The sequence below is a fragment of the Marmota flaviventris genome, chromosome 8, assembly GCF_047511675.1.
Source record: "Marmota flaviventris isolate mMarFla1 chromosome 8, mMarFla1.hap1, whole genome shotgun sequence".
In the NCBI taxonomy this organism is placed as follows: domain Eukaryota; kingdom Metazoa; phylum Chordata; class Mammalia; order Rodentia; family Sciuridae; genus Marmota; species Marmota flaviventris.
The window spans coordinates 107,575,343-107,593,143 of NC_092505.1; the positions used below are offsets into that span (position 1 = coordinate 107,575,343).

The window sequence follows — 17,801 nt, forward strand, 5'->3', positions numbered from 1 at the left end:
GATGTCCTGAAGCTTATAATAAGATATTCCATGTCTGTGTGCGTGATATTTTGTGTCACCCCAAATTCACACGAGTGACTTTGGTTCAGTTGCCCGTGCTGGGTGTGGGCAGCATCCAGGAACTCCTGAAGCTGAGGAAGGAGAATCCAAGACCAGTCTTGGCAATTTATGGAGATCCTGTCTCAAAAAGTGAAAACAAGGTTGGGAATGTAGCTCAGAGGTAGAGCACTCTTGGGTTCAACCACTAGCATGCAAAAAAAAAAAAAAAAAAAATCCTTATGGGTAGGTATGATTTTAAGTGCTTCAAAGTGCTGCAGTGAAGACACTTGCCTCTCTATGTCATAAAGGGAGAATTCAGGGTTCATTTCCCACAACTGGAGGGTTTTGATTGAGTAGCACCACATGGTATCCCTGGAGTACCACTAATGTTGAGATCATAAATGCACTCCCCTTCTTACCAAGGTTTTTTGGAATGCCCAGCATGTGCCAGGTCCCATGTTGTGAATCTGCATTGCAATGATGAATTCAAACTGTCCCAATAGGAGTATCTATCAGGTATTGGGGGCGGGGAAATAGGTGGAATAAAAATGGTAGAGCATTGTAGGTGGGAGATGAGGACCTGAGGGTTGATTATGTAACAGGGCTTCACTTGATGGTTTGACTATATCCCTTGTAGTTTTGAAACTTATGTTTTTTTTTTTCTTTCCCAATCTTCTTTTTCCTAAACTTCTGCCTGACCTCTACCTAATCTCATTTTCTCTGAATCACCTCTATAAAAGCCCCCTGTTTGAGCAGATGGGCAGAATCACAGCCTTTGGGACAGGAGTCCCCTGTGTTTCTCCTTTGCTAGCAAAACAATAAACCATCTTCTTCCTTTTTTCTCAAATCCACGTTCTCATTATTGGATTGGCATCAGGGACAAGGACCAAGGTTTTGGCAACAATTACATAATTTCCTTACCCTTTGGTATGCTTGATAATTTTCCTAACTAAGTCAGATACTAATAAGACTGACTGTCCTATCTCTTAAACAAGAGAGCTAGATTAGATGCCTGTATTACAACAGCTGGTATCATCAAGTTACTCCTCTAGTATTAAAGTCCCCGAGACAGGGTGGGAAAGTCCAATGGGAAGTGCCTGCAGGCGGTGGGTCGGTAACTGTTTTCTAGAAGTTAGGGTTAGGAAGCCCCAAACTACCTCGCTGCCTCCCCTCATACCCCGTTTGCAGGTATCCCCTTATCTACCTCCTCCTTCCCTCCTCTGAACTTAGTCAGCAGATGCAACCACGGTCTCCTGAGCACCTGTGTACCAGGCTTCAGGTTAGATTCTGCATGCATCCTCTGAAAAACTGGGAACCAGGAGTCCAGGAAATACCTAAAGCTGTGGGGACCTTGACACCATTAGGCCGGGGCAGGTCGGACAGCCAGTGCTTCCAACTCCAAGTAGAGGTGGATAGGTCAGAAACTTGAGATCAGGCTAGCTTTAGGGCTCTGAACTAGTCACTGAACCTCCCGAGTTGACTCGATTTCTCCCTGCATTAAGAGGGTCCTGTAAAGCCTACGTAAGAAGCAGATTCCGACTGTCAAGATCCTGACACCAGGCGAAGGCCCCATAAATGGCAGCCATCATTCCTGGCCGAGTGCGGGGCGCATCCTCCCGGGGGTCCCTGAGGACAGGCCGGGCCCGCCTCGGAGGCTCTGGTCTCGCAGTGCTCGCGGCAGGTGGCCCAGCATCTCGGTGCCCACGCCCCGAAGCAAGCGAGGAGCGCGGGCGGGCTGGATGACCATCTCCCCTAGAGGATCGCCGCCTCCCACTCCATCCGCGCGCTCGGCGCAGGTGAGGTTTCCGGTCCAGGCCACGGTGACAGCGACCTCAAGAGAGGTCGGAGCGGAGGGCGCAGCCTGAGGCCTGGAGGGGGTCCCCAGGGCGCCTCCTCCCTCACCCAGGTTCACACCACGGCCAGCTCGGGCGCCAGGGCCCGCGGGCTGCGCGCTCTGCGGCTGCGAAAACCCGGAGAGGCGGATCGGAGCGCCCGCCGCGCTCGCAGCCAACTCCTCCGCGGTCCGGCCGCCGAGCTGGGCATGCTCAGTGCGGCCGCCGCGCCGCCGTCCGCCAACTCGGAAGCTCGCGCTCCCGGGCCGTGGGGGCGAGAACGCCGGCGGCGAGCCGGCGTCGCTCGCCGCCCCCATCGGTGGCAAACTTCGCGGCGTCCCCGGAGCTGGTCCGAGCGAGACAGATCTCACCAATAAAATAAAATCCAATTTCCCCTTCCCACCCCGAACCATGGAGGCTGCGGCCGCTGGAGTGCCCCCGCCGGCGGCGGCCCCTGCCCGCTAGCTGGGGACCAACAGGTAAACTGTTGGGGGTGGGGGCGGGGAGGCGCAGCGGCCGGGGAGGGCGCGGGCTGGATCAGCCCGGTCCAACCCGCGACGCCTGCGGGCTGGCTGTCCCCGTCGGCGCTCCCAGCCATCCCCCTCGGCCCGCTTCCCCAGCCACTGGAGGGGCAGCAAAGGGTTAAGTCGGCCCCGCGCCACCGTGAGCACGGCCCCCTCCAGCCGCCGCGGCAGCCGCGACCGCCGGCTGTGCTTCTTGGCGCCTGCCGGGAGTCGCCGAGGGGACCCAAACCGCGGATGCGCCACCGGAGCCTGGCGGGCGTCTAGGAGGCACTGGCCGCTTCCTCCCGCCCGCATCTCTGCCTCCCCCACCCCCAGCCGCCCTCCCTTCCGTGCCGCGGGGTCTGCGCCCAGGTGGCGGGGTCTGCGGGGCGCGTGGCGGCAGGGAAGGGTCCCTGACGAGGAGGAGGAGGGGCGGGGGCGAGCCGATCAGCAGCCTCTCCCGGGGGAGGAGGGCCACCCTCGCCCTGGGCAAGCACTTGAGCCACCCGCCTAGGCGCCAAGAAAAGTTTTTTTTCCCCTCCCGTGCCCCTCCCCCACCTCCATCCTGCGCTCTGATGGGGTGGGTTTGGGTCCATTGGTGAAAAAAGTCACACGTTCTCATCAGCTGCTCCTCCCCCTGGGGACAGGGTGGGGGGTGACGGGAGGCAGACGCCGCGGAGGACCCTGGCCGACCTCCAGCCCCGCCGCCGCCCGAGCGGTGCGTCCCGTGGCTCGAGCGCAGCCGGGTGCCGGCCGAAGGCTGCCCCCATCAGTGCGTGTCTGCGTGCCGGGCAGCGGCAGCATCCAACCTGCTTTATTCCTGCCTGCAGCGCCACGGCGAGCGAGCGGGCGAGCGAGGAGGGGAGAGGGAGTCTGTCTGCAAAGTGCTGCTCCCTGGTGCTCAGAGGCGGCTGCTCCAGCTCCAACTCTCATTCATTTCGCCGGTTAACATGAGAGATCATGGCCGCCTTCGGGCTTCTCAGCTATGAGCAGAGACCGCTGAAGCGCCCCCGGCTCGGGCCGCCCGATGTCTACCCGCAGGACCCCAAGCAGAAGGAGGTAAGGGCGCCGGCGGCCTCCGCAGCTGCTGGGGCCGCGCTCTGCAGCGCTGACCCGGGGCCAAGTTGGCCCAGCGGGCATCGCCGGCGCTGCGGGGGAAGGGTCGGAGAGGGGGATTGGAGGCGGGGGCCGGGCTGGTGGGCTTGGGGACCCCAGGCGACCAAGACCGGGCGGCTGTCATTCCCCGCGCTCCACTGGGGCGCTCGCTCTCCGGGTACCGGGTCGCCTCCCGGTTATCGGGCCTGGCACTGCGCTGCCAGGCGCTTCACCGGCTTCTTTCCTGTCGAAACCTTCCTGCTCTCTTTCCTCCGCTTCTGCCTGGTTTATTTTTCTCTCCGCCGCTTTGGTAAATCCTGGTAAACTTTTTGAAAAATGTTGGAATGCAGTGCATCCGACACTAAGGTCTTGCGTTTTGCGCCAGCGGAGCAGGGACGGATGGGGGAGGGACCCTTTTCAAATTTTCCAGTTTAGAAAGCAAGTCGTTTTTTATCGAGGTGATAAATATATTTAGTTCTATGAACATACCTGTGTATCCCTTCTCCCCTTTAAAAACCAGTATTAAGGAGAAACTGATTTTTGTCCCTACAGGCTATTGGCTTAATTGCTGGAGGCTGTTTTGTGTATGTAAAAGCAGACTAGTTACCTTGGAAGGGAATAGGTCCCAGGATTGCTTATTTCTTTGAATGAAATTAATTGGAGAAACCTTGACTCTTCCACCAGGTGCACTAGTTTCAATGAGTGGGGTAACCATGGCATTTTGTAGCTATGTGTATGTTTGTCAGGAGTTAACAAATAATTATGTAACAACTCTCCAGTTAGAGTAATGATCACCCTTGGCTACACAATTTGCCCAGGGACTTCCCCCCCCCCCCCAACTTTTTCTTCTTTTTTTTGGATCACCTGCTACCCAGCTGTGCTTTCAGAGTTTGCCAGCCAGCCCACCCATCTTCTGTTTTGTGCAGCTAAACACAGGTGACCAGTATCAGAACTTATCTTTCTGTGAATCTAAAAGCCCTCTATTACAAGTTTATAGGCCCCCTGATTTCACAGCAAAGGCTCTGTAAATAAGGCAAGGAGGGGTTTTGAGACTTGTTTTTTGATAAAGGTGCGTATTTCATTAATAATAGAGGGAGGGTGAGTGCTAGCTCTGGCAAAACTGTGCTAGTAGTAATGTGTCTGAGAAATCAACCAAGAAAAGAGTTGTTGCTCCTTAGTACATTAAATTTGGGCGTCAGTGGAGTCGTTCACATGGAGCTGGGAAGGTCTCACAGGTGGTTCCCAGCAGAGGCTTAACAAGAAAATGAGAGTTTGATGAGATTTGCAGGTTTCTTCCCCTCCCATAACCTCACCCTGTAACCTTGACTCAGAAGGAACTTAATTAAGGGACTGAAAGAATCGAGAATATGATGAAGGACCGCGTGTAAAGAAAGTTAACTTAAAATCACTGGCAGGAAACTCTTAAAAGTTTTGGTGGAGACAACATTTATTGGTCGATCTTTTTGTAATGTCTTGCCACATCTTTGCAGAGGGCAGTATGACAGGTGGCAGTGCCTCAGTAATGGGATGGCAGCCTAGGTTGTTCTCTGGGCTTATTTAGCATTTATTTTTCAGGGCAACACTCATTTCAGGATTGGGGCCTCTGTGATTCTGGAAAGAATAATTTTGAATTTCAGGGGTTATTTTGTGGAATCCTAAAACTGAAAGTGATGTTAAAGTCTACCTTTGGGCACTCGATCACTGAGCCACATCCCCAGGGCTATTTTGTATTTTATTTAGAGACAGGGTCTCACTGAGTTGCTTAGTGCCTTACTTTTGCCGAGGCTGGCTTTGAACTCAAGAGATCCCCTTGCCTCAGCCTCCCTTGCTGATGGGATTACAGGCATGAGCCACTTCACCTGGCCAAAGGCTACTTCTAATACTTCCCTTTTAACCCGTGAAACTTAACTGCTTTAAGCTAGGGGAGTGGAGAATAAGCTGAGATGGATGGCCAATCCCATATTTATGTCAGAAACAGTACTGCCTTAGGGAGGATTTATGTAAATCCTGTCCTGATGTTACTTTCTTCCCCCAAGACAACAAATATTTTATCTTGAGCAGAGTTTTGTGTGGCATCATATTTGGGTACAATATTGGACAGGTGCTTGGCTGTTCTTGGGTGGCTGGTGAGCAGTATCCTAGGCTTCAACTGTTCATATTGCCCTCTCAAGGTTTCTACCCTATCCTTGCATCACCTGTATAGTTATTCAAATGTTTCCTTTACATTAACTTTTTTTTTTTTTTTTTTTTGTACTGGGGGTTGAACCCAGGGGTGCTTAACCACTGAGGCACATCCCCAGCACATTTTATTTTAAGTTTTTTGGAGTCAGAGTCTAAGTTCCCAAGGCTGCCCTTGAACTTTCGATCCTCCAGCCTCAGCCTCCCAAATTGCTGGGACTACTGGCATGTGCCACTGTTCCCGGCCCTAAGCATTTTAAGAAATTTTTTTGGGCTAGGCAGTTAATAGTACGACTTCCTGAATTTGTTGCACTGTGTATATGTAAAATTTGTATCAATCACATATACATGTTTTTTATTTATTTCTGTTACACACATAAAATAGTTAATTATTCAGGGTTCAAATCAGAACCTGTTAACACTTTGGAAAGTTCATTTTTGCATCTAAAACTGCACTGCCATCCATCAGAGACGATATTTCCCACATGGTGGGAATGTGGATTTAAAGGAGGAAGTGTGGGCTTCCCAGTTGGGCAGCCATGGATTTGAATTCTGGGTTAGCATCTTTGTGGTTGGGGTAGTTACATAACTTCCCATTTATAAATTAGTTTAATTGTGCTCTTTAGAAACCTGTGAACAGTTGTGAATATTTTTTCTTACATTTGTGTGAGAAACTCCTCCTAGTAGAAGCTGTCCATTTGTAGCTGTTTGTCATAATTGTCATTGTTCAGAGTGGCAAGAGTGTTGTGGAAGTGGCTCCCAGGGGACTGGGCAGGATCTTTCAATGAGGATCCCCTGTAGAGAAGCTTCTGGGGAAGAGCTGGAAGTTCACCCTCCCTGCTGGCCCTCTGATTGTGTTCCCTCAGGACTTGGTGGGTATTGTGTGATTCTTTGCCCTGTGGAAACAGAATGGTCTGAGTCTTTATCTAACACAGGGAATCAAGAAAGTGAGAGTCGTTCTTGATTTCTCCTTTCCCCTCATGTCATATCCGCATGTCAGCATCATGTGTCCGTCATTTTCTTCTGTCTCTCAATCCTCCCCAGTTTTACCCACATGCCTGACTCCCTTTCAGGCCTCAGGCCCACTTTTCTCTGTCCTGGGCCCTTGCATATGCTGGTCTGTCCTCCTCCTGGACTCCTATCTACCTCCTAGGCCCCACCCTGCTCTGCTGCCTCTGCCTGGGTCAGGGAGGCTGGTTCTTCAGCCATTCTGCCTGGGCTGAACCAGGCTCTCCCTCTCATGTGCTCCTGATCTCCTCTTCCTTTTCTTCTTTTTCATGATGTTGTGGGCTGGTCCCATGGCCTCCCGCATGCTAGGCAGGTGGTCTACCGCTGAGCCACCCTAGCCTGAGAACTGAGAGTGGAACCTGCAGAGATTCTGCACTCACATGTTGGCCAAGGTGAACTCCCCTCAGGCCTGCACATGTCCATCTTCACCCCTGTCTCAGCCTGAGGACTTCAGGCCTTGCTGGTGTATCATGGAAATTATATATTTGCATCTTGCTATCTCCCACTGATGGGACCATTTCCTGAGGACAGGGATGAGTGCATATATTTTTGTTGGAATATATGGAAGAAAGTGGGATGAATAAATGAAGAAGGAAATCTGGTGACTGAGAGGTGTTGGAAAAAAGTCTAGTACCCTTTGTATCTACCTTGAGGTTACAAGGCTGACCATGAAATGAAACTCCAACATAGGAAGGAAGAGGAATTCTTCCATGGGGCTGAAGAGGCCTAGCAGTTGAATCATAAGTATGACCAGGAAATTCAATGAGTTGGGGCAGTGGTAAGGGTCCTAGGCATCAGGCATTGGGAGCCCCGGGTCCAGGGAGGATGGCCTGGTGTGCAGAGCAGCCAGAGTCGGCCATGCGGTGTTGTAGGAGATGAGCCCCACACTGGTTTCCAGCCTGCTAGTGTGTCCACTCCCTGGAGGGCTTTTTCAGACCCCACTGGGGGTCTGCAGTGCAGCTCGGGGCAGAGCGCTGGACTCATACTGACTTACAAGTTCCCAGTATGGTACTCGGCATCACAAGAGAAAAAGGAACAAGCACCACCACCCAAATCCCCAGGTTGCTGGTTCTCTCAGATTCAGGAGGTCTGAGGTGGGGCCCCGGAATTTTCATTTCTAACAAGATTCTGTGTGATCTGCTGCTGCAGCTGGTCCAGAGCCCACTTTGAGAACCTTGATCTCCAGAGGAGAAGGCATCCTGCAGGGCCGGGGCACCCCTGCCTGGGCGGGCTGGATCAGGCATCTGTGAGGCCCAGCTTGCCAGCCCAGCCTGGGCCTGGTGTGTTTTACTTAGAAGTTGTGCCCTCTCTCAGCCCAGATCTAAGGGAACAAGTGAGAAGGCCCAGTCCCCTCTGGTGACTGAACCACTCCTGGAGTCATGTCCAGACTTCCCACCATCCTCCCTGCTCAGCTCCGTGCCTCCGCCTGCAGCCAGGCCGCCCAGCTTGAGTTCTGCTCCATCACGGGCTACCTTTGGTCACATTCCTCACCTGCTCCTTTGCTCCCACTCCACAGGGTGGCTGGGAAGGTCGAATGACCTGATATTTGCAGAGTGGGGCCATGGGTGCCACACTGACTTGCTGGGGACAGGTCAGCCTCTGTTAGCTGCACCCAGGGTCTCCTGCTGTATTTATGATGGCACCCAGGCACCCTGCACCCCTGGCGCCTGCTCCCCTGATTCTCTCCCTCCAGGCACCCAGTGGTTCTGGTTTCTATGCCTGCCTTGCTCCCTCTGCAGCAGTGTCACTGTCCTGGTTCTCAGCTTGGAGCCTCTCCTACAGGGAGCCTCTCCCACAGGGATACTCTCCGATGCTGTCCTCCAGTGCACGAGTTCTTTCTGCGTTGTGTTAATGTCTTCATGAACTGGCACCTATTCTAGTCCCAGGAGCCAGCCAAGCCCCTGCCCTCAGGCAGCTTACATTCATTCCCATGAGGAAGGCAGGCCATGGAGAGGAGGGTGAGCATCCCACCCATGGCACTTCAGGGTACCAAGCACAGGGTAATGACCCTGCAAGGGTGCCAGAGAGGGCTGCCGGGAAGCCTCTTTGTTTTTATAACACCAACTGTCCCTGGACTTGTTTTATTTTGGTGACTCCTGTTGGCTTTGTTATTAGCATTGAAAATTCCTAACACAGAAATATTGTAGACAGCTGAGGAGGTGCAAAGAGGTAAAAAAAAATGTGCTTCCTTCTAAGGGATGATACTGTTAAGCTGTCTGGGAAGACAGGACAGGTCGACCAGTTGCCTGGGAGACCAAGTGACAGCTCCCCATCTGGGATGCATTCATTGCCTGGCCCCAGGGCCCTGGTGTGGCCCCCTGGTGCAGGGCTTCCTGAATCCCAGTGTTCAGGGAAGGATAGACACCTCTGTTGAACTCCTGCCTCCTGTGCCTCTTAGGACAGAATCTGGGTCTGAGGACCTGCTTCTTCAGCTGCTCACAGTATTGTTGAACCATTCTGGGGTGGAGGAGGAGGAGCTTACCTGATGGTCATTTCTCAGGGTCTGTAATACTTGCACAGAGTTGCTAGGATGCTCCTTAAGAATGCAGGTGTGGGGCTAGTGGTGTGGGTCAGTGTTAGAGCACTCGCCTAGCACATGCGAGGCCATGGGTTTGATCCTCAGCACCACATAAAAATAAATAAATAAAATAAATGTATTAAAAAATGTAGATGTGCCTGCCTCTCTTCTACACAGACTTGCTGGGTCAGAGTGGGAGGAGCTCAGGAATCTGCATTTTAAAAAGCCTGTCCAGGTGATTGCTAATCACACCTTGAGTACCTCTGCTTTAGCTGTGTCTGTCCTTACCTGTAGAAAAACCTGTAGGTGGGCTTCCTGCGTCTTCCTGCCTGCTGCCCATGGCTGGTGTGTTAGAATCTTTTGGATAACAGACTGTTTGAAGTCTTGGTCCCTCTTGGTACTGGGTGATAGGGATAAGCTCAGCTACTTTACTCCTTCTGTCCTGATAAGTGTGGCTTCCAGCTCAAGTTTGTTTTTAAGCTGGAAATGGCCGGCGGCAGAGCAGAGGTCCACACCTGGGTAATGGCCCACATGCAGGCGCCTCCTCCCAGGTGGCATGGCTACATTGGCCTGGAAGAGCAGGTCTGGCTTTGTCCCACAAGCCCTTGTTTGGACCTGTCAGGGCTGTGGGGTTTGTTTGGGGCCTGGGTTCTCAGCTGGGCTCTTTGGGGACTATGGTAAGGCTGTCACTGTGTGTACCTGTGAGCTTTAGCTGGGCGATGTTTCCCTGGGGGAGGAAGTGGGTCTTTTAGGAAGCCAGAGGACCTCTCTGTGGAGAATCATGTGGCTGCAGATGTGTGGGCTCATTCCTGGGTTGATTTTCCTCCATGGGAAGCTCTTTACTGTCTGGATTTCTGTGTCTGGTCCTGTATTCCTCCTGTTGTGTTAAGTTGTTCTGCTTGGAGAACGTGAAGAAAATCAGACCTCAGATGAGCTAAGGCCTCCAGAACCCAGTGGACTTGGACTTGGGGGCCTTGGCTTAGACAGTTCTGTAGGTGGGTCGATGCTGCTTTCCAGATCAAATTGCCCCAGGGAGTGGGGGGAATTTATTTTTTTTCCCCAAGCGTGGGGAAAGTGCAAAGGGAGGAACTCAGGAGTTTCTGGCTGAGTGTTTTCCTTGGAGAAGCCTCTGTAGAGTCAGGTTGACGTGTGCTAGTGGAAGCTCAAGCTCTGCCTGTGGGGTGCAGTGGTTCTGGGTGACTGGAGCCGCGTCTGTGGTCACCCTCCTAGAGTGCAAAGCTGAGGAGCTGGCTGACCCTGAGAAATGGGACTTCAGGGATGAATCTGGGACACCTGTGGGTCACCAGCGGGGGAAGCGGAGTCCCAAGGGGTGGTTCACACTCGGTGGGCTCCATCTGTGAGACAGCTTGTCTCCTCAGGACCTTTGCACATGTGGATGCTGCTGCCCGTGGCCTGCTCCTCTTCCCCCGCTGCCCATGGTCTGCTCCTCTTCCCCCGCTGCCCATGGTCTGCTCCTCTTCCCCTGATGCCTTTGGTCTGCTCCTCTTCCCCCGCTGCCTGTGGCCTGCTCCTCTTGCCCTGCCCCCGGCCCCCCACAGCCAGTGTAAGTTCAACAACAGGGGCCAGGTCTCTTTAATCCCCACTGGGAGTCAGAGGCTGGGGAAGGTCAGGTGTGCAGAGGGGTTGGTGATATGTGTTGCTGGGTCTGCCACCAGGGCATCAGCTATCCTCAGGAAATGGTGATCATAGACCCACTAAGTCGGGACCTGGCCCAGGGAGTGGGACTCTAGGACGTGTCAGACCCTGTCCTCACTCACTGCTGAGGACCTTGGGTGGAGACCTAGCTCATGAAAAGGCTTGTGTGTGTGTGTGTGTCAGGGGGCAATGCGGAGGGCGTGTCCTTGGGTCTGGAAAAGGTGCCCTGTTTTCCAGGAATTGCCCAGAGTTCAGGGAGGGGGGCGAGTGTGTGTGGAACCTGTGACCTGGGAAAGGCTGTGGCTGTTAGGATGGTGGAGAGAGGAACAGGAGCCCAGAGATGGGGGGAGGCTGACCTGGCCCTGGGGCGGGCTGCAAGGTTTCCACTCTGGGGCCCCCTTCCCTGGAGTCCTCTGATCAGCTCAGCCTCCACCCACCTCCAGAGCCCCGTTCCATCTCGCCACCTTGCTCTCAGTTAAGATCTGGTGGAATTTGCTGTTCCCTCTCCCAGGCATTGCTCATCATGGATGTCTGTCTACTGAGCTTGCTGAGATGCAGGCCCTCAGGGCCCCCAGCGGGAGTGGTGGGCTGTGCCCTGCTGTGGTCTGCAGGGTCTGCAACGTGGCTGGTATCTTGGGTGCCAGGTGACCTGAGGGCATGGAGCATCTTCCAGGACTGCCCATGGCAGCTCCGTATCTGTCCCGCTCTGGAGTCCTGCAGGGAAGGTCAATATTGACATTGCTTAGGTTTTATTTGTTTATTTTTAGTAAAGCTCTACACAGTGCTAAGTCAGTAGATAGTATGGAAAATATTTCTGGGGTCAGAGTTGTTTTTACTCATTGGTCAGTTTTGGACCGGCTGTCAGCTCCGTTTCCAAGATTCTTTGTGAACTGGAGACGCCACTCACGTGAATTCTGCTCTGAGGTCATTTGATAATCAACATGTCTCTGAAACTGTGTTTTCATCTGTTCAGTCCTCGCTGGGTACCCCCCGCCGTGAGGTGCTCTGGGGGTGTAGAAAAGAAATAGACACCTGCTCCCTGCCCCTCCGGGATGGTGCTGCTTAGAATAACCACGGAGAAGGACCAGTGTTTTTAAAATTAATTTTCAGTCTGTTGCAGAGTGACATAAATATGTGGTAAAAATGAATGATTGGGAGCGCAGTGTGGCTTGCATGTGGTGGCAATGTCACATTGCTGTAGGGGATTTCACACACTCGTGCCGGTGTTTTCCTGGGACCAGTGACAGTTTTAACCCACATTCTGAAAAGACTGTGCTACAAGTTCGTGTCTGGTCCATTGACCCTCATGAAGCGATTTTAAGACGACCAGTACATTAGTTTTAATTAACCAGTTTTAGAACGACGACCCCTCTGGGAGTTCAGCACAGTGTGTGCAGTCCCCATTCTCCAAGTGCAGGCCGTCCCCAGTGCTGGGTCTGCCTGGTTCTCCTCTGAGGTGGTGCTGTGGCCATCTCCTGTTCACCAGGGAGAACTTCGGGCACAGGAAAACACCTAACTCACACCAGATTGTCTGCCCCCTCAGGCTGGAGTTGGGGTGGGCTTCCCAGCTGACGCCGCCCAGGCTCCTCCGTGGGTAGCAAGGCTGAAGCTGGTGCATACAGAGTTCAGGAGGAGGCCGGGGGTTGCAGGTGTCCCTGGAGGGTGCGGGGAGGCAGGGGAGAGGGTGCTGGCCAGAGCAGCCTCATGGAGCTGGCAGGCTGGGCCTTGGGGGCGGTGGTGAGCACATGACTCCTCTGTTAGATTTGTCGCACTAGCTCATGCCTAATAAATCCAGCGTGGGGGGACAGCGGAGTCCAGGAGGCTGCGAGGGAGGAGGCTCCAGTCACCAAAGCATGAAGGAAAAGAGCCCCACTGATCTGGCCTTTAAATAGGACCTGAGTGGCATTGGCAGTGGTGACAGATTTGCCCAAGGAAGTGTAGGAAGAGAGGAGGGTGAAGAGGGCCGTGTTCTTGGGGCACTGCTGAGAGAGAATGGCACGTCCTGTTGCTTGAGGACCCAGTCACACACTGCTGTGCCCAGTTTAGTGACAGGCAGGCATTTGAATCATCATGGAGTCTCAGAGGAGGCGTGGACATTCAGACTCTGACTTCCTGCGCCCCTTGGTTGGCATTCACCAGTCCACCTGATGGTCTTAGTACGGGGAGGCCTCTGGAGCTCTGGTTTACCCCTTGTCCATGCTTAGAAGCTGCCCTTAGTACTTGCTTCTGGCCTCTGAGTGGCTGCTTGGGTGGCTATTCATGGCCAGAGTTGCCAGGAAGTTTGCTGGAGTACGCTCGGCGAGGCAGTGAGGGGCCTCCTGGAAATAAGAAGGGTGGAGGCCCAGAGGTGCCCACAAGGAGGCTGTTTAGCTAGTGGCCCTGGGGCTGCTGGGGAAATGGTCTCCTTGACTCAAATACAGCATATACCTCTGATTCTGAGCAGCGGAGCTAAAACAAGCAAACAGAACCTCTACCAAAGCAGAAGGAGAAACTGTCCTCAGCCTTTCCCTCACAGCTTCCCATGGGGCAGGGCTGCAGGTGTGGAAAGGGAAGAAGGGTAAAGAGAAGGATCCAGGCTGAGGGGTAAGTAGGAGGATCCAGGCTGAGGGGTGAGTAGGAGGAGCCAGGCTGAGGGGTAAGTGGGAGGAGCCAGGCTGAGGAGTAAGTGGGAGGAGCCAGGCTGTGGGGTAAGTGGGAGGAGGCAGGCTGAGGGGTAAGTGGGAGGAGGCAGGCTGAGGGGTAAGTGGGAGGAGGCAGGCTGAGGGGTAAGTGGGAGGAGTCAGGCTGAGGAGTAAGTAGGAGGATCCAGGCTGAGGGGGTAAGTAGGAGGAGGCAGGCTGTGGGGTAAGAAGGAGGATCCAGGCTGAGGGGTAAGTAGGAGGAGCCAGGCTGAGGGGTAAGTAGGAGGAGCCAGGCTGAGGGGTAAGTGGGAGGAGGCAGGCTGAGGGGTAAGTGGGAGGAGGCAGGCTGAGGGGTAAGTGGGAGGAGCCAGGCTGTGGGGTAAGTGGGAGGAGCCAGGTGAGGGGTAAGTGGGAGGAGGCAGGCTGAGGGGTAAGTGGGAGGAGGCAGGCTGAGGGGTAAGTGGGAGGAGGCAGGTTGGGGGGTAAGTAGGAGGAGGCAGGTGAGGGGTAAGTTGGAGGAGCCAGGTGAGGGGTAAGTCGGAGGAGCCAGGTTGAGGGGAGTGGAAGTGGGCTTGTGTTCCTTCCTCTCCTTGTTCAGGTCCCCTTGCATACTGGCTCAAGGTGCTGGGTGGGGCGTCATTTGCAGGTAGAATTCACCTGGTGAGACTGTGGTGTGGAGGTGCTGTGGTGGCGACCCTAGTGGTGGGCTGCCCTAGATAGTGTCCTGGGCAGGGCCAGCAGACACTTCACTTCCCTGTTCTGCTATATGAATGTGAGGTCTGAAAGTTCTGGTGTTCTTCTGGGATGTACCTGAGAGCCACTTCCAGGTGCTTGGTATGGGCCGAGGACAAACATCGAGTGGGGTCTGAATATGAACTAATGGATGGAGTCATCTAGATGGGCATGGATCGTAGGGTAAATGGGCCACACTTAGCTATCACTGAGGCAAAGATCTCCTGTCTGAAAGTGGCCTAGAGGAACAGCCAGCCTGGCTGGGCCACCTCTGACTAGGACACAGGACGCAGCGCTCCCAGGTGTGCCCAGCAGTCCTGGTGGGCCTGTGTTGCCACCCTGGAAGGGCTTCCGAGTGCCCAGCGTGTGCAGGTTGCTGCTCTCTGTGTTGACTGTACAGAAGATAGCATTCCAGCCACGCCACAGTCCTTTTTTTTAAAGTGATTGGCATGTGCCAGTGACCCTGCAGCATGTTCCCTTCTCCCCTGTTCTTGCTATGGGCATGTGGAGTATGGGGCTGGTCTCCATCTCACAGAAGCCCCTGCACTCTAGACTGGGCTTGTCCAGAGCAGGCTGTGCCCTTCTGGAACCCTCTGTCTTGCAGAGCAGCACATTGGGCCCTCTTGGGCCTGGCTCTGGCGTGGCTGCTTGCCCACCCTGCCCTTCTGCCCACTCAGCCTGTTTCCCACTCTGCCCGGGCACGTGGCTGTCAGGAGGATGGGCATGGAGTGCTGCTCTCGGTACCATGACTATTATTTTCCCTTTTGCCTGCTGCAGGTCACTGTGAGGACAACTCTTACTGTGTTGTGTTGAGCTTGCGTCCTCTGGTTTCGTACGGGGTCCCCACTGTTAGCCTGGGATGCTGCAGGCAGGGTGTGGAGGGACTGAGCAGCAGCATTGTGGTGGATGGGTGGTGGAGATTGAGAGCTGACTCAGGTGTGGCCTCTGTGCATGTGTGGCCTGGTGTCAGAGCCATTGGCAGGGATGGGGGAGGGATCAGCTGGCCTCTTAGGAGAGCCCTGCTGCCCCCAAGTCGGTTTGGCCCTGCCTTTTGTCTCCTGAGGAGGCTGGCGTCCTTCTCATTCTGCAGATATCTTGGCTGCAGAATGCCTTTTAAAGACTCCTCAGATGCACCCAAGACCCGCTAGGCGTAGCCACTGGAGCTGGAGGGCAGGTGTTGTTGCTGCGGTGCCCGGCCAGGGTGTCTGCTCGCAGGGCCTGGTGATGTAGTTTTTCTCCTCTGATGTGGAGTGCAGTGGAGGTAGGATGGAAGAACCTGGAAACCTAGGCAGAAAGGAGGCGAAGGGAAAGGAAATAAGGTCTTAAGTCAGAAGTTCCGTGTGATTTCCAGGCCTGTCGCTCCAGAAGCTGTCTCTGTTTTCCTAGGCCTAGAGCTCCCAGGTTCCTGGGAAATTTGTAACTCTGCCTGGGCACTGTTAATTAAACCCCCGATGAATGCATTAACTAAAGAGAGAGATGCCCTTTTAAGAAACCTATAATTTAGAGGACTTTTCAGAGCTACCTGCTGCTCAGTTTCTAAAGACCAGCTCTGCCTGAAAATCTTGAGAGGGACCACCCCACCAGAACCCGTCTTTAGGTCACCAGACTGATGTCTTCCCATACCCACTTGCCATGACCGGGGACTCAATCTGTCAGGGTCACTCCAGGTGAATTGGGCTGGATACTAAATAGCCACACAGAGATAGGAAATACCTTTTTTTAGGGTTCAGCGATGGCTCCTCCTCCTCAGTTCCCACAGAGAAGGCCAGAGAGGCAGGCAGAGAGAGAGCACTCCTGAAACCCTCTTTTCTGAGGCAAGGGGTTGGGTTTCAGGGGGTGTGGCCCAGGCCCACTGGGTGACGCCCACTCCCAGAGCTGTGGTTCCTTGCCCAGTGAAGGTGAGACTCACCTGCTCCTCACCTTCATTGCTCATGGCTAAGGGTCAGTGCTCTGCGTGCTCAGCCCCTGTTCATGGTGCCCGCAGTACCCACCCCTCTCCAGGTGTTTTTTAAAGAAGAGCCAGCAACTCTGAAAGGGGTTTCTCACTCTCGAGTTTCTCCCTCGTATGTGGGTCTACTTCCTAAAGAAACCCATCTGTACCTCTGACTGGCGCATGCACATTTTTTATTTTGGGACAAGGTCTTGCACGTTCCCTCACCTGTGCACGGATGCCACTGCTCCTGAGTCGAGTTCCCCCTCTCTCCAGAAACTCCTTAGACCCTTCTTTGGAGTCACTTCTTGTGACACAGCAATGGTCTCTGCGCTGCTGCCAGATGACCTGGATCTTTATTTTAGGGGCAGTGTTGCCCTGAGGGTTAGAATGAAGTGTCCCTTTTCCTGTGTGTCTGGTTGGTTTCCTGGGTCTGCTGAACCCGAGCTCCACAGACAGGATGGGGAGAATGGTGGGGATGTGCTTTCACAGGTGTGGGGACTAGAAGCTTGAGACTAGTGGGTTGGCAGGCCCTGGTCCCCCTCCCGGGGAGGTCCTCTGTGCTTCCTCCGGTGGTCCAGTTATGACATGTGGCTACTTAACTCCAGTCTCAGCCTTGTCTTCATGCTACTGTCTGTCCCTCTTCTCATAAGGACGTCAGCCATACTAGATGGATGCACCCTAGCTGGGTCTGACTCCATCTTGACCCGATTACGTCTGCAAACACTCTTCTAGGTAAGGCTTGCTCACAGGTATGGGGGTCAGGACTCTGATGGATCTTTTTGGGGACTCAGTTCTGCCCACTAGTGTGTGTCTGCAAGGCCCTCCCCAGGTGCTCGGCATGTCCTGGGCTGGTTGCTTTCTGGAGACTGAGTAGGAGGCCGTGCCCTGCTTCCTCAGAGGCTTCTAGTTGTCTGTGCTGGAGACCTAGTCAAGTTGGGTGACTTTGTCTCCTTGCATAATGCCTGTGCTGTTTCTGTGGTAAAGACTGTGTCCTTCACATGGCCTGCAGGACCCTGTGTAGCTCCTCCTCTTCCTGCTTCAGGCTCATTCTGGACAGTAGCCTTTCTTTGATTTTTCCAAAAGCCCATTGGACTTTATACAAGCCTTTCCTCTGTTTGTCTTTTTGCCAGGGATTCGTCAGCAAGAATTGTTATCATGCTTGGCAGTGACCCTTTTGTTGTGATGAGGATCCCCTCTGTCTCAGTCCTCCTCTGGAAGACTGCTTTATCTGATATTGATGTAGCTACTTCAGCCCTCTTGTGTTCTGTCGCGACACATGACTAAGCCAGCCAGGGTCACTCCAGGAGAACTTGGCTGACGTGAAATAATCACACACAGAGAAATACCTTTTTCTTTGGGTTCTGTGATGGCCCCTCTGACCTAGGTCCCACCAAGGAGGCAAGGCAGGCAAGAAAGAGAGAGCTCGCTGGAACCGGTTTTATTGGGGGAGGCTGTTCCATTGATTATTCTATTCAAAAAAGGGTATAGGGTAGGGTTACAACAAACAAGTGGGTGTAATCCAATCCCATCAGGTGTCACGCACTCCTGGAGCCCACTCCTTCTCTGAGTGGAGGTAAAGCCCAGTGTATTGCGGGGTGCAATGACTGTTGAGCACCCCTTCACTCAGGACTTAAAGGTGTGCACATAGCTGCTGTCCAGAGCTGCTCCAGACTGTGTTCATTGTTT

The 17,801-nt window shown here is 53.8% G+C and overlaps 1 protein-coding gene across 2 annotated transcripts in view; it reads left to right on the forward strand.

Moving 5' to 3' along the window:
• The first annotated feature begins 2,162 nt into the window (after positions 1–2,162).
• Positions 2,163–17,801, forward strand: part of Med12l (mediator complex subunit 12L) — a 263,138-nt gene continuing 247,499 nt past the window's right edge. The window contains exons 1-2 of one of the 2 annotated variants that reach the window (XM_027934055.2): positions 2,163–2,350; positions 3,205–3,433. In XM_027934055.2, the coding sequence (XP_027789856.2) occupies positions 3,335–3,433 (99 nt within the window). In that variant the 5' untranslated portion in view covers positions 2,163–2,350; positions 3,205–3,334. Of the gene's footprint in view, positions 2,351–3,168; positions 3,434–17,801 lie in introns of those variants that run through there. The other variant, XM_027934056.2, reaches the window with a different exon arrangement.